Source organism: Amborella trichopoda, chromosome 11, assembly GCF_054954075.1.
Source record: "Amborella trichopoda isolate Santa Cruz 75 chromosome 11, AtrichopodaSantaCruz75HAP2 v2.0, whole genome shotgun sequence".
NCBI lineage: Eukaryota > Viridiplantae > Streptophyta > Magnoliopsida > Amborellales > Amborellaceae > Amborella > Amborella trichopoda.
The window spans coordinates 45,036,976-45,060,279 of record NC_142346.1 but is presented as its reverse complement, the minus strand read 5'-3'; the positions used below and the strand labels follow the sequence as shown (position 1 = coordinate 45,060,279).

The following is a 23,304-nucleotide window of genomic DNA, read 5'->3' as shown; positions in this document are numbered from 1 at the left end:
CATCGAAGCGATCTGGGAAGAAATAGTCCTATAAAAGAACCCAACCATCCTAATCAATTGATTGTCGTCTTGGCAATGTGTATGGTAGTGCACGTTGAAGGTTGTTACTTGCCACGTGCATGTGCAGTTGCACGTTATACGCACATGTGGGAATCAGGGGTTGGTCCACGCTGACCCATGCTGTATATACCTTTCTAGAACCCTTCCACATGTGGGAATCGGGTGTTGGTCCATGGTGACCCATGTTGTTATACCTTTCTAGGGGTTGGTCCACGCTGACCCATGATGTTATACCTTTTTAGAATCGGACGACTTTAACGTGTTGTTCTAGAACCCATGTTGTATACCTTTCTACAATCGGACGACTTTAACGTGTTTTTCTAGAATCGACACAGGGTGGCCGATTCCCATGTCCTCGGGCGTTAGAATTGACATGGGGTGGCCAATTACTATGTCCTCAGGCATTTTTTAAAACATTGCTTATAAATGTAGTAAAAACCATTTAATAAATAGAAAAATATTGAAAAAGTGGGAAACACCACTATATTTGTTTGAAATAAGTTTTTAGATGATTTTGGTAGTTTTAGTATGATTCATAAACTTTCATATTTTTTATTTTGTTTATTTTTTTAAAATAAAATTCTTAAAAATTCAAAGCCTAAATCAAAATTTTCTATAATCCATAGTATATTGGTCTTTTTCATCTTTTTAGTCTTTCTAGTGTTTCATATTATTTTTTCTATGTTTTATTTTTAACTAGTGTTAAAAAATTACCCCCTTTTCTATCTTTTTTTTTGTTGTATGTGACTCGGACACAGCCAAGTTACTCACTTCGGCCTTGAGCCAAGTACCTTGACCGAGATGGGCTTCTGAACCTTGGGTTCCCTTATAAATTCTTCCTTTTTCTTTTTTTTTCTTTTTTTATCATGATTTTTGTTGTTCTCCTTTCCTCATCTCCAGCTATCATATGTTAAATATTACATTATTTATCCAAAAGGTAAATAAACTTCTATTAATAAGGAAAAGATTATATAAGGTTGCAACCTTAAAATGTAAAATTAAGGTGCACCTCAAAACTCCATCATATATGGTTGTTTTCATGTTGGAAAACCCTCAAATTGATCAAGAGATGTATGAATATGAAAAGAAGAAAAGATTTTGAGTCCCAAATATAGTATATCTTACAACAAATTATCTACCTAAATCCATCTTAAAGATGGATTTTTTTATCCAGTTTTTTGGGGAATCACGATATAGGCCAAAGTGATCATGAATATAGAAGAAAAAAATTTAAAAAATCTGAAATAATATTTTTTCGGGATTTTGTTTGCCTTGTCTATATATAGTATTGGTCTGTGCCCTTTTATGGAACGTCCATCTCAAAGATGGATGCTTGTTTCGTAAATCCCTTACTCTTCCATAGACCAAGAAATAGGGCCGTTTCCAAGAATTTTTTTTTCTTTTTTCACTTTTTTTCTTCTTAGGTAATTTAGTGGGGAAGACATGTCCCTACCCGTTTTTTCAATTGGATTAGGAGTTAGCTTTTTTAAAGTATTAGTGTAGTAATATTAGTGGTGGGAATAAAAACCACAACATGGTAACTAAGATGTGGGGTGCTACCACTATAACCCGAGCCCCTTTCTCAAAAGAACATGAGTATGCATGTCCATAGAAGACAAAGGAAGAACGTTTATTTCAAAAAATGTATAGTATGTGATACGGGTGATGTTTGTATAAGGTGTCAACCTTATACTATTGTAGTATGTTGCACCTCAAAACTATGCCGAAAATATAATTTTGGCACTGTCAAGCCCTGCAATGATATGAAAATCCATTGTTTATCCCAATTATGAAATTTAAAGTTTTAAAAACAGTGACAATCAAGCAGATCTAGAAACACTGGAAAATCTTGAAAATGGATGGTCCAGATAATGTGTTAGAATATGAGTTATTTTTAGGATTAGAAATCCCTTTGTTTTCATGTTTATGAATCTTGAGGTTAAGATGATCCGAATTGAGGGTTTTCTAATGCAAGAACAACTTTCTCTAATGCATTTTTTAAGTGCACCTTACTTGTACAGTATAATAAATACTCTATTTTCCTAAAGTCAATGATATGACTTAGATCGTTAGGTGCCCAAGTCTACTTTTTCTTTTTCTTTTTAATAGAAAATACACATAAAAACTTTTTTCTAACTTAAAAACTTGGATGAACATTTAGCATACACCACCAAATTTTTTTGTAAGATGTAATTTTGTTGTCAAAATTTTTAGGACGGCATAAGAATCTATTTTCACTTTTAAATATAAAATTTAAATTAAAAAAATGATTCAAATCAAGTAGATTTATAAACACATGACAATATTGAAAATGCATGGTCTAAATAGTGATGCACTATTTTTGGGACTAAAAACCTTTTCTTTTTTTTTCATGTTCATACATGATGTGAGATGATTAATTAGAAGGTTGATATGCACCTTAATTTTACCTTTTAAGTTTGCTTCGTTATAAACCTTTTCCATAGAAACGTTCAATTATGAAAAAGAATCAGGTACTATAATTAAAAATTAAGCAATTATTGAATCATCTAACTTCTGATTCTCCCCTCTTGCAAATGAATACGCAACCACTAAACTTCTACTTTCTTTTATTTCGTTTTAAATTCCAACTAATCTTGTATTTTATTCGCCTAAAGATGGTGGTCGACATGGTCGCTTTAACTAATCCTCCAAATAAAACCTCTCCATTGAAGAGGAGCCCATGCTTATGTTGTAATCACACGTCCATACTGTATTGCAATTATAATTTTTGACCCTAATCATGCTTAGTGCTCAATTAGCTAACAGGCGCTATTCGCAATCATATTTTCACCATTCCCACACAGATCATGGGTGCATAAAAACAAAATGGGCCTCTTGTGAGCATTCAACCCATGTTTCCAATGAGCATAGCATGCCCATATTTCCAACGAGCAAATCATAAAATGGGGAAAATCAGTATTTGAATAACCCTTCCTCAAATGAGACAAGGACAAGGACAAGGACAAATAAAATGAAGTCCCAATAAATTGATTTAAACACCACTTGTTCATTATCTTTTCTTTGTCGCACCTTCTCCTTGCTTTCTCTTTATCTTGCTGCTTCCTACCCACTTTTGACTTTTTATTTATTTATTTTTTTGCTGTTTATCACTTGAAAATACCCTTCCCTCAATCGACAATGACATGGCCATGTGAAATGAAGTCACACTACTTGTGTACTAAAGATATATTTAATCCCACTTGTTCATTGTCTTTTCTTTGGTGGAGCTTCGCTTTGTTCACCTTGGTTTTGTTATCTTCTTCGCCAAAAGGACACTTGGTTTTCTCTACCAGTTGGGCTTTTTACAAGGTGCTTTTTGTTCAGTGTGGCTAACTTAACACTTGTATTGTAAGTGAACTGTTTCATTGTGTTTGTCTCCCTTTTGCTATCATGGAAATTGCTACCTGTGTGCTCGGAATTGTGAATACATTTTTGGAACCCATCACTCAGCAACTCGGATATTTCTTCAAATCCCAGGAGAAGGTCGAGGAACTGAAAAATGAGATTGAATGACTCAAGGCCCGAATTCCTGATTTGGAGGCAAATATTGAAGCAGCAGAAAGAAGTGGGAAGGCGGCCACGATTGAAGCGCAACAGTGGTTCAATAGGGCACGAGAATTGGAACGTGAAGCAGATGCAGTAGTCCAAAGATACAACCAAAACAAGTGTTGCTTTGGAAGACTGTGCCCAAATTGCCCCTCCAACTACAAGTTGGGTAAACAAGCAACAAAGAAACTAGCCCAAATCACCACTCACATCGACAGGGTAGATACTGTGACTTGGAGCATGGATCGAGCACCGCCATTTGGGAGGGAGATGCCTACAGCTTCAATCACAGGTCAGTCAACATTTGATAAAAATGTAAATAAGATCCTTGAATGCTTGAGTAATGATGAATTCGGTGTGATTGGCATTCACGGTATGGGTGGGGTTGGAAAGACAACTCTCATGCATGAAATCAATAATGGTGTATTACAAAATCGAGAATTTAATAGAGTGATATGGATCACTGTATCAAAGGAAGATGTGAAAATAACTAGAATTCGAAAGGAAATCATGAAAAAATTGGGCATGACAGTTGAGGATGAAGATATGATTGTCGAGAGATTGTTTTCTGCTCTAAAGGAACATAGATTCATGCTTATATTAGATGACTTGTGGGAAAAGTTGGATTTGAATGTTGTAGGAGTCCCTCGCCCAAACCCAGAAAACAAATCCAAGGTTGTAATAACCGCCCGAGCATTAATGGTGTGCAATAGGATGGAAACTGACCATGATATTAAAGTGGATGTTTTAATAGAGGAGGAAGCGTGGATCTTGTTTCGTGAAAAAGCAAGAAATGTGGTGGTAGGTCGCCCTTCCATAGAACCCATGGCTCGTAAGGTCGTCAAAGAATGCGCAGGCCTGCCACTCGCCATCATCGCAGTCGGTTGTGCGTTGAGAGACAAGGATAATGTGCAAGTGTGAGAGAATGCACTAAGGGCTTTACGGGAAGCAACAATGGAGATCGAGGGCATGGAACGTGAAGTGTTTGTGCCATTGAAGTACAGTTATGAACAATTACAAGATGAAAACATTAGGCAATGTTTCTTGTATTGCTCCCTATTTCCAGAGGACTACGGAATTCGTAAGAATGAATTGGTAGAGTGTTGGATGTGCTAGGGACTCGTAGGCACAGTGGATAGTGTGGAGGATGCTAGAAACAAAGGTCATGCTCTAATTGAAAAGCTGATCGACTCATGCTTGATAGAGAAATCCCCTGGAAGGGACAAATTTGTGAAGCTTCATGATGTGATCCGAGATGTTGCCATACATATCGGCTCCACAAGAGAGGGCGGGGGTCTCATCGTGGATGCAGGATTAGGACTGAAGGAAGCATGCAGGGTTGAAGAATGGGGAGAGGCCCAACGCATATCGCTGATGCGTAATGAAATAGAGAGACTTCCAAATCGGCCAGTGTGTCAGGCACTCACGACATTGATACTAAGAGAAAATGAAAATTTGAGTAACATTCGGGAGGGCTTCTTTGAATGCATGGAAGCTCTAAAGGTGCTTGATCTCAGTGAAACCGGCATCCACTCGCTGCCACAATTGTTATCCAACTTGAAGAATCTGCATTACCTTTCTCTAAACGGTTGTAAGAACCTAGTTGAGATTCCTCCTATAGGAGGACTGGAGCAACTCCAATTGCTGGATTTGTCCTGTACCAAAATCAAAAGATTGCCGGAGAGGATGGGAGAAGTAGCCAACTTAAAGCTTCTAAAGCTAGAGGGTACTCGTGATCTTAAATCCATAAGACATGGGATCATATCAAGGCTATCGCGTCTGGAGGAGCTGGACGTCATGAGGAGCGGACAAGTGGTTTGGAAAACGATGGAAAGAGAAGGAGCACGTTGGGAGGAATTTGAAGAGTTGGAGCGCGCTCGAGTTCATTACGGATAAGCACCAATGGGAATGGCCCATTTTTTAACAAAAAACAATGGGATCGAAAGATATTTGATAAGATAAAAGGAGTAGGGTGCCAAGGTTTCACCAGTCTTGAGCAACTACCGCCCACGAAATGGTTGGATCGTCTGATGATTGGAAGATGTTCTCAATTGGATTTTGTTGCCCTTGATGTTGTTCCCAACTTGAATTTTTTGTTGCTCTGGGATTTGCCGCTTATGGGGAGAATTTGTTAGAGAGATGGAGACCATTGTCTTCTCAATCTCAGATATTTGCATGTTAGATATTGTGATGGATTGACGAATGTGTTTTTGGCAAATGTGGTAGAATGTCTCCAATTCTTGGAAGAAATGAGGTGCAGAGGATTAGAAGAGATAATTAGTGGGGGGCAGGCAGGCCAAAACATCACCCTCCCCAAAATAAAAGTCCTGGAATTATATGATTTGATAGAATTGAGGAGTATATGTGAGATTCCGATCATATGGCCTTCATTGGAGAGAGTGCGTGTGAGCGGTTGTCCCAAGTTGAGAAGCCTCCCTCTTGCTCTCCGAGAACCACAAATGCTAATATCAGGAGAAAAAGAATGGTGGGAGGGATTGGAGTGGGAAGGAAGATGAGCCTACCCTACAAACTCTCCTCTCCCTCTCTCTTCTTGCCTCTTCTCTCTCTTTCATTGTCCAGACAAAACCTTCTCAGCAATCATGCAACATCTCCCTCTCTCTAACTTGCTAAATGTTCAGAATATGAGGAGGCCAATGTATATTGCAAGGTGACACAGTAGTGGGCTTCATCTATGACGTGAGCTTTTAAGGTTGTAAGCTCTCTCTCTCTCTCTCTCTCTCTCTCTCTCTCGTAAAAACAATGGTGAAAGCCACCTCGTATTAGTGGGGGTAGATAGCCACCCATTGATCTCGTATTGAATCCTCCAATCGCCAATCAGGATTGGTTTGGACTCAGCATGTCAGCTCCGGATGCTTGGACCTGATCCGGCTCGCATCTCGGTCTAGATCCGGCATGGACCCTATCGTGTTGGGTCCGACCGGTTCAAGTCAACCTGGTATGAAATATATTAAAAAAATATGAAACATATATATTTTGATTACACTTTTTTTAATTTATTTTATTATCATTTTGACTTAGAATAAAACAAATATATTATATAGTATATAGCTTAATGTCTTTCAATTTCTAGACCTAGGTCTGGGTCCATGTAAAGCCGAACCAGGTAGGTTCCAGATCCAGGTCAGGGTCCGATCAACACGAACCCTACCCCACCCGTTGCCACCCCTAACATTCATATCCTATAAATTATAAATATAAGTCATATCTCAAGAATTTGACGTTTGTAAGTTTTTCCAAGTGATCATCTCGAACTCGAACTATGAATAAAAGATTTTAAGTCTTAAAATAATGTATTCCATGACAAATTATCTAGACCTGTCTATTTCCAAAATGGTTATGGACTTGCTCAATTCTTGGAGCTTTAAACTTCGTAATTACTGGTGGCTGAAACAAATTTTCCTGCTATTACAGGGGTCGCTACTGTATGAGCTGCGTGTTTGGGCAGGATCTGGAGGTTCACATTGCATTGCATTGCATTGCTTTGCTTTGCTTTGATTGTTTGAGGTTGAAGCCTTACATATACGGCACCCACCCTTAAGACATGGGAGGTATGGGAGTAAATTTCTGTTACGCTGATACCATGCTCCTGTTCTAGAATGAAAAATTCATTGACCCCCTTGGAAAAATGACTTGGAGAATTTGTTTATATAAAGTTTTGAGATTCGATTTTTTCTATATAAAGTTTTGGGATTTAATTAAGGAGTATGAGAAGAATTCTTTGGTTTTTGTTTTTCCTTGAAAAAAGTATTTTCGAATGCAAAAAACACCTAAAGAAACGGGTTTTAAATACATAATTACCTAGATCTAACTGTTAAAAAATTAGACATCTATTTGTGATCCCTGGACATGATTCAAGCAAACCAGCAGCCCCCCTTTTCTTTTCACAGACCATAAACCAGAAGAGATGGCTGGTAGAGAAAAGGCCATTGGAGCAGGAGGCTCGAACAAGGCGACGTCAAGGAGCAGTAAAGCCGGTTTCCAATTATCAGTGGGTCGAATTGCTCGATTTTTTAAGGCAGGGAAATATGCAGAGAGGAGTTGAGCAGGTTGCTCGGGACTGTCACAATCACCAATGGTGGGGTTCAAAGGCCTCAGGGCGTTTACTCTAAACTAGGGTTGCTTTCTTTTATGAGAGTTTTCTTTTCTGTTGGATCTGTAATGTACATGCCATCGGTTTCTTTAGAATAAAATCTATTAATGGAATATGGGATTTTTTATCTGATTCAAAGAGAGAGAGAGAGAGAAGGGGCTTAGGTAGAGAGAGGAAGCTTGGGCAGAGAGAAGAAGAGCTAGGCTAGGGTTTAGAGAGAGAGAGAGAGCCTAGGTAGAGAGAAAATGACGAAGATTAAAACCTGGTGGCTATAAATTTTTAATTTTATTTTTAGAGTTTTGGTAGGATTTTTATTTTTATTTATTAAGGTTAATTACTAAAAATAAGATTTTTGGATTAAAATTTGGTGGCTACATATTTTTAATTTTATTTTTGTTAATTAATTTTATTTTTAGAGATTGGATAAGATTTTTATTTTTATTTATTAAGATTAATTATTAAAATTTGGAATTTTGATAAAGTGTAATTATAAGAAAAATTAAGTCCCTAGTTGTTTTTTAGAGCCAAATCTAGAGAGTTCGTTGTCGTTTCTATTCTAAGAAATATCTATTTTTGTTAAGCAGCTCAATTGCAATCTGGAGTCATAGAACAAATTGATCTCTGTCCAAAGCTTATCTGGAAAGAAGTTCATATTGTGCGTAAGATCCATTGGCAGTGTTCTGTGGCCTATTATATAATGAACGAACGCTGAGCAAAACCTGACATATGCACAAGTTCAGACATGAATGATATATAAGCAGCTCAATTGCAATCTGCAAATGAACAAGTTGATCTGTGTCCAAATGGAATAAGGAATAGGCCTACAGAAGGACGTGTAGCCCTGCGGAACATGGGAGTCGAGCAGGAAGTCCAACCACTTCCTTGTAACAACACCCAGTAACCTCTCAACTCCGGATGAAACATGATCCCTGCACAATGTGAAAGTTGGGCAGGAAGCCCACTTTCCAATAACCAACTGATAAACCCAAATGAAATACCTCCACTCATAGTCGGATTCAAATAAGAAGCCACCAGCCATTCAGTAATTGTTTCCCTCTCTACCTCAAATTCAAAAATTGAAGGATAAAAACATGATCCCCAGAAAAAAAAAAAAAAAAAAAAAAAAAAGTAAGTACTTTTTCTTTCATTCATTCAAATCCTTAGTTCACGATCCTAGATAATTGGTGATATCCAAGTACGACCTCAGACAATTTAACAAGGGAAGGCTTTCTTTGTGGGGTGCGGTTTGCATAGAGCTTAGGCTCTAAATAATCAAATTAGAGCCTACCTTCAAATAGTATCAAAAAAACGTGGTTTCAATATCAAAAATCTTTGTGATGACTTTAAAATATATTTTTATATTTATTTATAAAATCTAAGGCTTCAAAAATAGTATAAATCGATAGATCTATGAAAACTTGAAAATCTTGAAAATTGACGGTCCAAAAATGTGTTACAAAATACACTATTTCCAAAACTTGAAATCCTTTTTTTTTCTCATGTCCATGTATCTTGATGTCGAAATGAACAATTTGAAGATATTTGGGCATCAAAATAACCTCTTCTAGTGTAATTTTTGAGGTAGGCTCAAATATGATTGTTTAGAGCCTTCGCTCTATATAAACTTTTCCCTTCTATGTGACCCCGCCCACATATATAGTATATGTGACCCCTAGTCTCAGCGATCAGATCTTAGTTGATGGCTAAGAAGGCTTGAGTCGCAATGTCACAAACTGACTTTTAACTGTTAGATATTGATTGGACGGCTCAAAGTTTTTTATTTTTAATTTTTATTCTATAAATAATTTTAAAACAAAATTGAGACATGCATAGATCTGACAGGGGTGCACATGACAAAAATATTTTTGATAAAAAGTTTACCAGAATATCCCTTAAAATTTCAAGGGCATTTTGGTCATTTAATTTTATAAAACATTTTTTATTTTTTATTTTTCTTAAGTTAACCCTAATTTTATGATGGGACGCCCAAAATTTCATCCCAAAATATTTTATATAAAAAATAAAACAGTGCTTTGTGTGACACTTGGGATATGAACAATTGTAACTGCTCGATTCAAACAGCTATGAAGTAGGGTCACATATAAGTTAAATATTGTTGGGGTCACATAGAAACATTTCCCTTTAACAAAAGAGTATAAATAAAGAGCAGTGAGTAAATGGCAAAGAAACATATGTTCCTCATACTAAATGATGGAAAAGTCTACCGTAAGTTACCAGACTCACAAATCCATCTAAATTTTCCACAGATTTAAGATGCAAAACACAGCTTAAATCACTGAAATACAGTTCAGTTAGAGATCTTGGTGCAGCTCCAACAATGGTGCAGATTTGATATGATATGGGAAGATGTAAAAGGAGCTGACATCCACAGTATCATTACCAACCAAAGATATGAAAACCAACAAAAATAAAGAGAAAACACGTATATCTTCTGAACACCCCCATTGTATGTAGGTAGCCCATTTTTTTATATATCTGTTGTGAACCTATAGGAGGCATAGGAGAGAGAACCATGGGTCCAGCTATGGTGGATGAGTTCAGCCTTGGGGCACTTGCCGGCTGCTCCAAGTGCAACGTGCAGAGGGTAGAAGTGATCAGGCCAAGGATGAGCCAATTTCGCACCTGGTGCCTTCTTCTCATAATGGTTTATATCTTCATATCTACAAAAAATTTCGACAGACCAATATGAAATTTTGACAAAAAGCAAGTATTTATAATAGCATAAGGACTTCTCTCACCACATTACTAAGTTGGTCCGAGTCTCACATTGTCGAAGGATAAGAAAACATAAGTAAAATGAAAAACCTTAATGTTTAGAGAGAAAGGGAGAGGAGAGATTCACTTAGGTTAGCCCATAATTTAACCACAACATTTTTAATGCACTTGAACATGGAGTGGTGAGCTCAGAGTAAGGCGAGAATTGAAATGAACAAGTCTTCATGAGCTCATAGGCACATATGACAGAAGACAGAAATGACTGAAAATGGACTAACAACCCAAACTATGAAAATAAAAGCAAGGCTTCATTTGGATGCACTAATACATTAGGTGGTAATGAATTAGGTGCGTCACCCGATTTTTCACTCTACAATAGCATTGAGAAAAGGGACAGATCCCTATCCCAATAGAATGTAAAACTCCACTTGTTCGTATTGTTTTCATATTCACTCTAATGCAACTGTGGTAAGGCAAACCATATCCTGTTTCGCGGCCGACATAGAATACCACATAAAATGGGCCGGTATGCATTACCGGTGACTCCCTAATGAAGAATAAAATTGAAAGACCGTTAGTGATCCATTCACCAATTTAAGCCTGGCACATGCTGTTGGTCTCATATTTATGTAGAACTGATCCATTCTAGCTCAAGTCCGGATTGACATTGCTATACTCTTGAAACTACTTGATATTTCTGTCCCAACCAATGAGGCCAATAACTATGCCATATCTAGGCTGTCTAAGGCATATGACTTACAAAACCACAATGAGAAATCACACTGTGTAAGTATTGGAAATGGATTTCAATGGCAAAAATTTCATCCAGTCTAAAAGCAAAAGCGGAGACGAGAGGATCTGACTAGACTAGACATGTTGGTATTAACCAAGATGGGTGTATACACTATCAATATCACAAATGGCCTCAAACCCGCTCCTAATCCAAATGAGGTATCAATCAATGTACTGGTGCAGCACAACTTAAATACAAATAAATGGGGCTCCATATTCCAATTTTTAAGTTAAATGGCTCTGTCTTTGAAGAGGATAGTATTCATTAGAAGTCAACCTTGAAAGTCAAGGATTATCCAGAAGGACATCAGTGGATGGGTTGATTCTCAATAAGAAATTGTTGAACTTTCTTCTCCTTTTGATTAGATTTAATCCACTTCACCAAAACAACTGTTCTACACAAAATTGTTCCCAAAATCAGTACTCATGGACCTCACAGTTTTGCTAAAACTTGTTTCTCAGGACCAGGGTGCATTCACCATGCAAAGGTCCATCAGAGACATGATCCAGCTTCTCATGTGCTTGTACATGAAATCAAGCAAAAAGTCCACGAGGGAAAATGGGGTGTTGGTGAAAGATGGTTGTGTAGAATGCAGTACGGATTCAAGAAATAGCATTGGAGCATGGTACTAACAAGGGTAAGTTATTGGAGAGAGATTGATATGTGATACACAGACACATAAACACATGTTTCAAAGTTGTGTAGTTTCTCCAGGTCCTATGTTTTTACTCAAGCAACCATGCCCCCTATAACTTCTCACAAAATACACGAAATATCTATATAGAAATCTTGCAATAATAGTCGAAGAGTTTGTGATCATAGGACTCAAGTTCTCAATTACTTCAAAGCGTGCAACCATGATAAGAAACTAGGCCATATCATGAAACAACACCACCAACACCAACAATCATAGAAAAACATAATGAAGAAGAACTAAATGAAAAAGAAACAGAAATCAAAAACATAAAATAATGATTATAATAATAAACAAAAGAAGAGAGGAAGTTCGTACTTTCCATTGATTAAGGCCTCCTTGAGCCAGGTATCGAAGTCATGGGCCCAGGGAACAGGTTTATCTCCACCCTGTCTCAAGGCCCTCAAGTTATGAGTAGCACTACCTGACCCCATAATCAACACACCTTGGTCCCTTAGTGGGGCCAAAGCTTGGCCCAGTTTATAGTGGTAGGTTCCATCTTTATCTGTTTGGACTGACAATTGGCATACCGGGATATCTGCTTTCGGGTACATGAGCATGAGTGGCACCCACGCTCCGTGGTCCAGGCCGCGGGCCCCGTCCTCCATCACGGTCTTGAAACCGGAGATCTCTAAGAGTTGCTTCACTGACTTTGCCAACATTGGAGAGCCTGGAGCTGGGTATTGGAGCTGGACATTGGAGACCAAAGCGAAACATCAGTTACGGTGATCATGAATTGATTTCGAAAGTGTAGTCTATAGTATAGTCCAATGGACTATGGCAAACATCAGTTCATTGGAATATCACTGTTTGTGGAAGTGGCAGCTTGTGGTGGAAACTGGAGAGAGGCAATGGGACCCACTAATGGGCCCTGTGTTACTCCCACTTTCTCTCCAGCGTTCTCCATCATATCAATGATAGTGTTGACTCATTTCCGTAGTCCAATGGTTATTGTATATCTTAAATGGGAAAATGTTGTATGAGATTGTTTACAAATAGACCAATCATTTTTTGTACATGGAGGTCACAATCATTCTTATCTCTTAAATTTCAAAATGGGTGGTTGTAAGAGTGTTATTGAAAAGACACAAAGTTCCAAAACAAAATATTTTTGGACTTCGTGACTCATCCCAAGCCATCCAATTTGATATCTAATGAGAGAGAATGATCGTGACTTCCATGTATAAAAGATAAATGGTCTATTTGTAGACAATCCCATATAACTAAGCGGACTATGATACATGGCACTCCAAAGGAGCATCCACCTTCATTCTTGATAACAAACCACAGAGATTAACCTTAGTATTGTTCAGAGCATTAACCCAAGTTAATCTCTACACAACATCAATGAGAATGAAGGATAGATGCCCATTAGGAGTAGAACATGCTTTACTCCATAGGAATATGTATGGTTCTCCATTTGAAACACAAAATTTATAGTATACATATGACAATATGACTGTGACAACTTGGGGTATTAAAAAAATTCCAAAAAAATGACAAACTGCAAAAAAAAATCAAATTATGTTATACAACCTTTTCCGACATGATTTAGATGTCTCTAGCAAATATTGGTGAATGTTTCTTACCATAATCACTTTTTTATATTTTTCTTTTTTTGGAACTTTAAAAATATCCCCAACAGCAGATTTGGTTTTTGGTTTCTTTTTTTTTAATCAATGTTTCCTCTGCTTTTATAACCTTGTTTTTAATTTTTTACAGGTGTTTTAGTTTATAATTTACTTTTCTCTGTGTTTATTTGTTTTTCAAAAACAATTTCTTTTTTAAAAAATTCTTTTAATGTCAATACGTCCTATGCTAGACTCAGCCAAGTCTTGAATTACTTAACTCAACAAGGGTTAAGTACTTTGACCGAGTCGATTTTTTATACAATGCATATGAATGACGTTACTTTTTTTGTCGGAACCAAATTTGAAAGGTAAGAGAGCTAAAGTCAACCGCCAACTACCCAAGCGAAAGTCTGATTACTAAATGGTAAACTATTTTGCACATTAAATATTATGTCCATCAACCGTAGACTTGAAACTCTAGAACAACATGTTAAATATTATGTTAAACTATTGAATGTTAAATATTATGTTCATCTGTCTGCCTCTCTCTACAATACAGTAGTCATCACAAACGTAAAACCCTATAAACAACATCAATTATGGAAGAAGACGGATAAGATGAGATAAATGTGTAAAAAGCCTTTTCCTAATAAAACCAAATTCCATGCGTTAAAGCTTTCGTCGAATAACACCGTTCAAAAACAGTTTTCGTTTAATAATATCAAAGGGCAATTCATCCAAATACACTTAAACCATTAACATTTCAGTTAAGGTGTAATTTGGTAAATTTCCATCTGTCAGTTGAAAACTAGATCAAAGTAATTAGATTACTTGAGATTAGATAAAAAAAGATGAGTTAGACATCAAGTAATACAAATCTTAAATGTAATTTTCAATCTGTTATTTGAGATTAGATCAAAATAGGTGGATTACATGAGATAGATCAAAAAATATGAACTAGACATCAAATAATATAAATCTTAAATATAATTTAAAAAGACTTTGTACTAAATTAACCAAAATACACCAAAATAAATATCACAACGGGCAGGCTGATTTGTTGACCCAAATTGTTTACTAATAACAATTGAAGACGCCAGTAGAATGATCTTTGGTTCCACACATCCAATCTCAATTACCCTTCGTTTCTTTTTCTTTTTTTTTTTTTGGGGCCAGGACGTCAGACTTGATATGCTAACCAGATGACAGTACCATAAAAAACTATTATTTTTTATATAAAAAAAGAGTAATAATTCAATGGGACCTTTTCACATTTATACGCATAGGACTTTAAAAAATCACCATTAATATTGTCATAAATTTCTAAAAAAATTAAGTCCCACAAATAAAGGACAATTTTTTTTAAAGATCTGTACCAAATACAATTATGATCTTTTTAAATCCTACACAAATAGGGGAGAGTCTAGGATCATTACTCATAAAAAAAAAATACAAAATTCTAAAACATAGTTGCAAATAAAAGAGAGAAAGTACTTCATGCAAAAGGGAACGCATTTCTACAATAGCATCTCATGACGCACTAAACATCCATCTACATGTTGAAAAATGGTTGCCTCGTCTAAGTTTCAAATTGATGGTGCTAGAAATATATCAAAAAATTTTGATTTTTTACTTTAAATTCATTATGGTTATGAAAAAAATAAGGATTTCAAATTCTAAAAAATAATATATATTTTAACAAATTATCTACACCGTCTATCTTGCTCTAAAAATAAGTATTCAAAGATCCACTTCATCGCGGTTTTTTATAAAGCACATGCCTGGTTGAAACTCCATTCAATAATAAAAGTGAAAAATACAATAAATATTTAAAAAGTCTAAAATATTTAAAAAGGTTTATGACCTTCAAATGTGCTTAAAAAGCAAGTTTTATTTATAATAAAACATTTCTTAATGTTGGATTGTAACATGATGATGCAGTCGAGATGATCGCACTCAATTATCTAGAGCGATCGGAACGCGATAGTGAGAAAGAAATAAAAGAGCCCAGGTCTAAGCACCTAGCGATTAAAATAAAAAAAATAAGTTAAAATTAAAATTAAAATATGAGGCTTTAAGATGAGCGGCGTACAGGACCTAAGAAATATTAAATAATATAAATATAAATATATATATATATATATACATAGGGGAGAACTGGACCGACCGGAACCCCTACCATCCCAACCGCCCATTCCTTTACATCGTACGGTGGAGAATTGCTAGCGACCTTTTCTCAACTTAGGAGATAACCAGTCCCCATCTTTACCTACCAATATAACGATGTGAAAATAAATTCAAATAACCCAAAAACAAAGAGCAAAAAAAGAAATAAGAAAAAACCATTGAAAACACAAAAAGGGTGAAAAAACTTAACGATGAAGCAATTTTCATTAATTAACCCATCAAAAGACCCCAGATGATCTCAGAGAAAACCCAACAAAAAACCAGATCAAAATTATGAAAAAAACGGAAAAAAAAAATAGTGGAAAAGGAAAGGGAAGTAGAGAGAGAAAAGCCACACGGTGAATGGATTTGGAAAGGAAAGTAGAGAGAGAAAACCCACCTGGTACATAGGTTGGGGGAATCCATAAAAGTCATGTATGGTCTGATTCCTCTGAACGCAATTCACAGTGGGCACGTCTGTCTCCCAATGGCCTGAGATCACAAGAATTGCCTTTGGCCTCTGAGGTAGTATCTTCTGCTGCCATTGTTGAAGGAATTTTCTTGCAGGGACATCTTCATCAATCGCAAGGGTTGGAGACCCATGCGATATAAAAAATGTGTCCATCTCTCTCTCTCTCTCTCTAGGAAATAACCCTTCAGTTTCTCTCTCTTCTGTTTCTTCCTCGCCCTTAAAAAAGTTCTTTGCTCTCTCTCTCTATCTCTCTCTCTAGAAAAGGCCTCTCCCGCGTCGTAGAACAGGCTAAAAAAAAAGGGTGCCCATTAGACTTCCCCACAATACTAACTGTAATTTCCACAAAAGGCCAAAGACGTTTGTGGTCCTTTTGACTATGGAAATACATCAAGGGAACGCTTTCTATTTTAGGCCTCTTCACTCCCGTGATGGGGATCTTGCGCTTTCATATTGGGTCAAAGCTTCATCAACTTATGCATCGTTTTATAAGAGATAAACCACCTTTTTAGGGTAAGCTTATACACGCCTGAGACATATATTATGTGATATAGAAATTGTGATCGCATCAAATCTAGGTTTCTAGAGGAGTATTTGGAGTCTATATATGGGGATTACGACGATTCGGCTCATCGGCCAGACTATCGTGACTTATTAATGAGTTTCTGCTTAGACTGTGGGTCATGGCATAGACTGGATCGGTTCGATGAAACAAATATGGTAAGTTCGATAAAACAAACATGATATATAGTCTACCGTTGAAGGTGAAGCGTCCCATGATTGTTGATCCTAAACCATATGGATCGTTTTTCCCACCAAATTAATTCAATTATGTGTCCAAACGTGGTATGAGTTCCCTATTTTCGAATCGATTATTTTATGCCATTAGAGTAGAATATTTGTTGTTTGAAGATGGGGACCTCGAACAGAGTCGCCACGACTGTATGCCATTTGGGGATGGAGATCTACTAATCGGAGTTCTAATGGCAAAACATGGTCGGTTTGAAGATGGGAACTTTGCTTTATGCACTGCCCTACTATTGGAAAAAAAATATTAAAAAGAAATTTGAAGGTGGCATTCTCGGGCCAAGGGGGCAATATGGAAAAAAAAAAAATTGAGGGGTGCCCGACACTGCGTAATTTTTTGACACATTAGACTCATTTTGTATTTTATTTACTTTTTCATGTCCATATATAGACTTCTCAATAATAAATTGTTGAGAAGGCCCCAATCGGATACATTAGTCTCATTTTGTATTTTATATACTTTTTCAAGTCCATATATAAACTTCTCGATAATAAAGAGTTGAGAAAGCCCTAATCATAATGTCATGCTTAAATATTATTGTATTTTAATTTTTTGTATAAATTATATTCACCCCAAATTTAGGGCTTCACATTCTCGCGTAGAGTTGTACCTACAAAAAATACTAACAACGAAAAAAATAAAACAGCCTTTAAAAGTTTCAAAGGTAGTTTGGTTGTTTTATTCATGAAAATATTTTTAATATCTTTTGTAGCTACGCTCCATCAGAATGACAAATTTCATGTTTATATGATTCGTAAAAAAATAAAAAATAAAAAATACTCTTAGACGTCAAATTTAGGTCAAATGGTTAAAGGCTCACTTGTGATATTATGGCTGAAACTATCCCGACCATCCATTCATATCAGATGGCTGGGAGAGAGTGGCATATATAACTTCCCTATCAATATAATCATGTGATTTTGTATATTTTCATTGTATAAGATGACTTTCAGCATGCTTTGCCTTCATCTACCATCTGTTTTCTAAAAAGTGAATGAGGATGACCACTTCTTCCTGCTTCAAATCTACCATCATCCATCAAAGCAGTTATCTCCACCCTCCACCGACGAGCACCGATGGTGGATGTTGGGTCTATGTATCACACACTGCATACTCTAAGAAATCCTGCTCTTGCGTTTTCAAGAATAGCGACACTACCCATGCGCAAGGAATTCATGAAAAAACTGCGGATTAAGGTTTGGTGAAAGCCTCGGGAAAAGGAGGTTGGTAGAATTTTATTTATGATTTCCCAATTATTTCACAACCATTTAATGGAACCCATTTTTTAGATGGCCACAAAAAGTACACAAGAATACCTCCTTTTCTTTAGTGTAAGTAGGTTACAATCAGTTTTAATTGTTGATGTAAAATAGGATGATTTGGGGACTACTTTCGAGTCCAATTAAAATTTTCCAGAGCCTTATGACATTTCACATCTAATAGCTTAAAATAAAATAGTTTTATATTATACAATTCTTAATAGGCCACTCGAGTATGATAAACTTCACTCTATTTGCCGTCCATCATCAGATCTTGATTTTATAGGGTTCAGATTAGTCCCCTTCATCTACCATTAGGAATGGAGTTTACTGCATAGGGTTCTAGTAAATTGTGTAATAAGATTAGTCCCCATCATCTACCATTACGAATGGATTTTACTTCAAAGGGTTCTAGTAAATTGTGTAATATAATTCATAGTATTAGAATATTGGAAATGAAAAAAACCTTGGAAGATAATGAATATAGGTAAGATTTTAGGACTAGATGGTATTCCGTTAGAGTTTTGGAAGTGTATGGAGGAGATTGGGATTGACTGGCTAACTAAGTTGCTCAATAAGGTGTTGAAAACAACAGGCAAAGTATTGTTGTACCAATTTACAGGAACAAATGAGACATACAAAATTGTGCCAACTATCGAGGGATCAAATTTATGAGTCACACTATAAAGTTGGATGAGAGAGTGATTGAGCAACGACTAGGAATGAAATGAGTGTATCAGAAAATCAATTCTATTTTATGGCAAAGAAGTCAACAACTGAGGCAAGTTTCCTACTTAGGCAACTGATTAAGAATCTTAGGGTGACGGGAAAAGACATCCAAATGATCTTTTTATTGATCTAGATAAAGTTTATGATTAAGCATTTAGATATTTAATTTGATGGTCGTTGCAAGAAAAGGAGTCCCCAAACACTATATTGACGTGGTGAGAGATATATACAAGGGAGAGCGAACTAGTGGAGAGACGAGTGAATTTTCAATGACAATAGATCTAAATCAGAGGTCAGCATTGTGCACATGCCTCTTTGTCTTAGTTATAGACGACTTAACGAGACACCAACGAGATGAGGTACCATGGTGCATGTTGTTTGTGGATGACATAATTTTGATCAGAAACAACATCAACACAAAGTTAGAACATTGGATGGATGCTCTAGAATCTAGATATTTTAAAATCAGTCAAACTAAGGCATAGTGTACAAAATACAAGTTTAGTAATAATATGAGAAGAGATGAAGGAAGTTGTTAAGATTGACAACCAATAAATACCAAAAAGAGCGCACTTTCGCTATCTTAGATTGATAATCCAATAAAATTGAAATATTGATGAAGATCTCACACATAGAACTATACCTGGGTAGGCAAAGTAGAAATGTGCAACTGAAGTTTTATATAATCATCATATACCAATGAAGCTGAAGGGAAAATTCTATAAGACAGCAGTGAAACTAATTTTACTTTATGGGGCAAAATGGGCTGTAAGAAATAATAACATACCCATAGAATGTGTAGCTGAGATGAAGAGGTGGAGATGGAAGAGTTATTAAACAAAAAATGATATGATTCAAAATGAATTCATTTGTGAAAATTTATGTATACCACCTAGACGATAAGATGAAAGAAAGTAGATTTAGGTGGGCTAACCATCTGTGACATAGACCCAATGCAATACTTGTTATGAGGTACAAGTTAGTTCAAGTGGAAGGCTCAAATGGGGAATGGGTAGACCCAAAAAGGCATGGTTGGAAGTAGTGAGAAAAGATATGAAAACTTATCGCCACACTGAGAGTATGACACTTAATAGAGCAGAATGAAGGGCCAAGATTCGTGTAACCAACCCTAATTAGTTGAAAAAAAACTTTGATGATGACGCTGATGAATTCCTAATCTTGTGACCTTTGAAAATTGGGTTGAGGCACCGGTGGTAAGGGTGTTGATACCTCAACATAACAACGCGCCCTTCATTCCCACCATTAACCTATCCCAAAAATAAAAAATTTCCGAAACTCCTGATATACTGACTGCAAGGAGCCCTGCCGTCTATTCCAGACAGCAAACCGTAGAGGATAGCAGTAGTAGGCCCACAATATATTCACCTAGCTACAGTCCATTAACAAATGACAGTAGTTGGTTTTTATTTTGAAAAGTATACAATGATCCATATGATATCAGTAAGAGTAAAGTAAACATGTCACAGATTAAATTGTCCCTCTCACCATCTATCGCTCATAATGTTACAATGGTCATATGGATTATAGAGTTCTTTCGTTTGTGTTCGAGGTGTTTTAATTATCCCTTAACCATAGTATATGTATTTGTGGGCAAATGGGGTAGGAAATTTATCTAAAATATGGGTGGAGCGTCGGTGCATTTGGGAATCAGGACAATACCAAGTCCAATCCCCCATATGCCATCTTGGAGATGAAAATTGGATTCAGGTATATCTAGCTCGCAACGATCATGAATTTAAAAAGAAGAAAGCGCCATTCGAAATAATCAATTTCGTACTTTGTCCGGACAATTTATTTTTAATTCTTTAAAGCTTATCAGATCTTCAATGTCTTGGGAGCCCAAAATTCATGGTTCTAAGATATGTATACAGTACTATGGAATGTGTTTCAGGTTCTAAATCTCTGGAAAAACCGAGATGGGCAGACGAGTGAACCGACTCATCAAACACTTTCCCCTCACATAACTTCAGTCAGCCTAAAACGTAGCAATACATTAAGAAAAAAGAGAAAAACACCCACATGTTCACTATCAACATTAGCATAAGATCAAGAGACATATCCTCACCCATCCATTTGTAAACCCTTATCTACGCATGTATACAGAACACATTGATCATGAGCACCAACAGTAAAAATCATAAGGATCAACTACTTTCTTTCAAATCTGGAGAGAGGTGATAAGCAGTTGCCGGATGCTCCTGACCAGAGTCTGGCACTGAACCGGCCAAGTGAACCCAGCCCCACCACAAATATATACACAGTACTATATACTATAATATGCATAAAATATTTTATATATTTATTATCTGGTCTGCCCTCAACCCTGCTGTATCCGGCGCTATATATAAGCGTTACAACTATGTGATACATGTAGTTTGGATGCACAAACCTGCTTCATAATATAAAGGGACTGAGGGCACAGGGCAAACACCAAATGCAAGGTGAGGGGAGGGGTCCTCTAAAAACCGACTTACGCCCTTCCAACAAAATAAACAAGTACAGTTTTCGATTAAATATGACGAGAATTTAATACATCGAACTCGAAAGTGTTACAAGAGAATTAAGCCCGAAGACGGCACCATCTTGGGCTGTTAAGCAAACGCATAAATAGATTTACAAATATCTTACTTCCTGCTCTTCCCAAAAATAGAGGAATTTCCCCCCCTTTGCCCCAAAACTTTTGTGTGGTGGATGGGTGGGGTGTGGGTGTGGGTTGTGGGTGTGGGTGTGGGTGTGGGTGTGGGTGTGGGTGTGGGACTCTGTGTGTGTGTGTGTGTGTGTGTGTGTGAGAGAGAGAGAGAGAGAGAGAGAGAACACACTTTGATGCAGCCTCAAAAAAATTTGAGGGATTTCCCTCAAAACCAACCAGCCGAGAGAGAGAGATTACAACTCTGCCATTGACTCCCTATCTTCTTCTGCATAGTCAGTAGCAATGGCCTCAGTTCGAGGACCAGACACAGGTTCAGATGGTGTTTCAGTTTCTTCGCCAAGAATCTTTGCCGTAAATGCTCTTGCCTCACCATCTAGATCCACCCACTCTGAAATAATTCTCCGAGCACCCTACAAGAAACCACCGTTACTTGTTAACTGATCTTGGTACACAGTACACAAGTGGTGGTGACACACAAGGGGTGCATCCACCACCTGTTCCGAACAATGTAAGGTGGAGATTAACAGCAACAGGATAAACGACCATCATCAGGATCCACAGTTTATCCCCACCATTCGTCATGATAATTGTGGATGTCCACATGTTGTACAATATATTATACACCAGTGGTGTATGTTCTCCCCTTACTGGAAACCAAGGAAGAAAGAACCTAGTAACATTACAAAAAGAACAAGGAGCTACAAGAGAGAAATTACCTGAAGTTTTGGCTCCTTTGTCATGGGATTGTTGCAGAGGTCAATGGTCTTTGCTTTTGACTTTGTGCTATTTCCACACCAAGATTCGCACCAAAGCCATTCTTGTGGGAGAGAGAAAATCGGGACATTGTGTTGCGCATAGTTGGGAAGGTCCTGTAAGTAAAGCAAAAAGCAAAAATTTGTATGGAAAGAAACAGTGCCAAAGAAATACTAGGAAACAGCTAAAAAGGCAGTCATAAGAAACGAGATACAGATGCCAATGGTAATAAGAAAAAACTTAAGAATATCACATACACTGAACATCAGATACCTAGTAAATATACTTTTTTTAATCCACCAAAGAAAACAATACAATTCAGAACATGAGATTTGATTGGAAGTGGAAATGGAAATGCAAATGAAAACATGAAAAGAGAAAGGCACGATACATGCTCATGTTCGATTATTAAGAAAGGCAAAACACATAAAAAAAGCCAAAACTAAATAGCAAAGCATACCTGATCAAGATTAGAGAGACTATTAGGGTCCTTGCTAAGAGTCTCATAAAATACCCTCAGGTGATCTCCAGCAGCAGTTTGTCGGAATCTCAGCAAATCAACAACATACAAGGCACTGCAAAAGCATGGAATATCATTAGAAAGGTGCAAACTCATTGATAAAATGTCACTCAGAAGCCACCTGTGGTTCGGATTAGTGTACAGTTTTAAATTTAGAATTAGTTTCGGAAAAGCCAATTATATAATTCAAGGTTCACTGCTGAAATTTCGCCAAGTTCTTTTTAAATTAAAGTACCATCCCATGAAATAGGAAATGAGGCTAAAGTTGGTATCTTCATTCAATGACGAAGTTTTTTCTCTATCAGTAATTCAACAAAGTTTGGAGCCAATGAAAGAAACAACAAATCATAGAAAAGGAACAACAAAGGAAAATCTCCTCAACCGAGCCAAACTCATC

General features: G+C 36.8%; 2 protein-coding genes and 1 pseudogene across 4 annotated transcripts in view; 1 reads left to right on the top strand and 2 right to left on the bottom strand.

Annotated features, from left to right (window-relative positions):
• Window positions 1-3,595: 3,595 nt before the first annotated feature.
• On the top strand, window positions 3,596-7,851 carry LOC110008472 (disease resistance protein At4g27190-like; annotated as a pseudogene). Its single transcript, XR_016043649.1, has 3 exons — window positions 3,596-6,337; window positions 7,060-7,196; window positions 7,472-7,851. The product of XR_016043649.1 is annotated as a disease resistance protein At4g27190-like (transcript).
• Window positions 7,852-9,912: 2,061 nt separating this feature from the next.
• On the bottom strand, window positions 9,913-16,433 carry LIGB (catalytic LigB subunit of aromatic ring-opening dioxygenase family). Its single transcript, XM_006858480.4, has 3 exons — window positions 16,099-16,433; window positions 12,280-12,650; window positions 9,913-10,419 (listed from the first exon to the last, which is right to left on the bottom strand). Exons 1-3 carry the CDS (start codon window positions 16,321-16,323, stop codon window positions 10,227-10,229), a joined length of 789 nt encoding a protein of 262 aa, XP_006858542.1. The 5' UTR covers window positions 16,324-16,433; the 3' UTR covers window positions 9,913-10,226.
• Window positions 16,434-21,473: 5,040 nt separating this feature from the next.
• Window positions 21,474-23,304, bottom strand: part of EBS1 (EMS-MUTAGENIZED BRI1 SUPPRESSOR 1) — a 60,254-nt gene continuing 58,423 nt past the window's right edge. For both annotated transcript variants that reach the window (XM_011630342.3, XM_088850880.1), the window contains 3 exons: window positions 22,848-22,962; window positions 22,351-22,503; window positions 21,474-22,044 (listed from right to left, as the gene is read on the bottom strand). In XM_011630342.3, coding sequence (XP_011628644.2) covers window positions 21,868-22,044; window positions 22,351-22,503; window positions 22,848-22,962 — 445 coding nt within the window. In that variant the 3' untranslated portion in view covers window positions 21,474-21,867. The remainder of the gene's footprint in view (window positions 22,045-22,350; window positions 22,504-22,847; window positions 22,963-23,304) is intronic.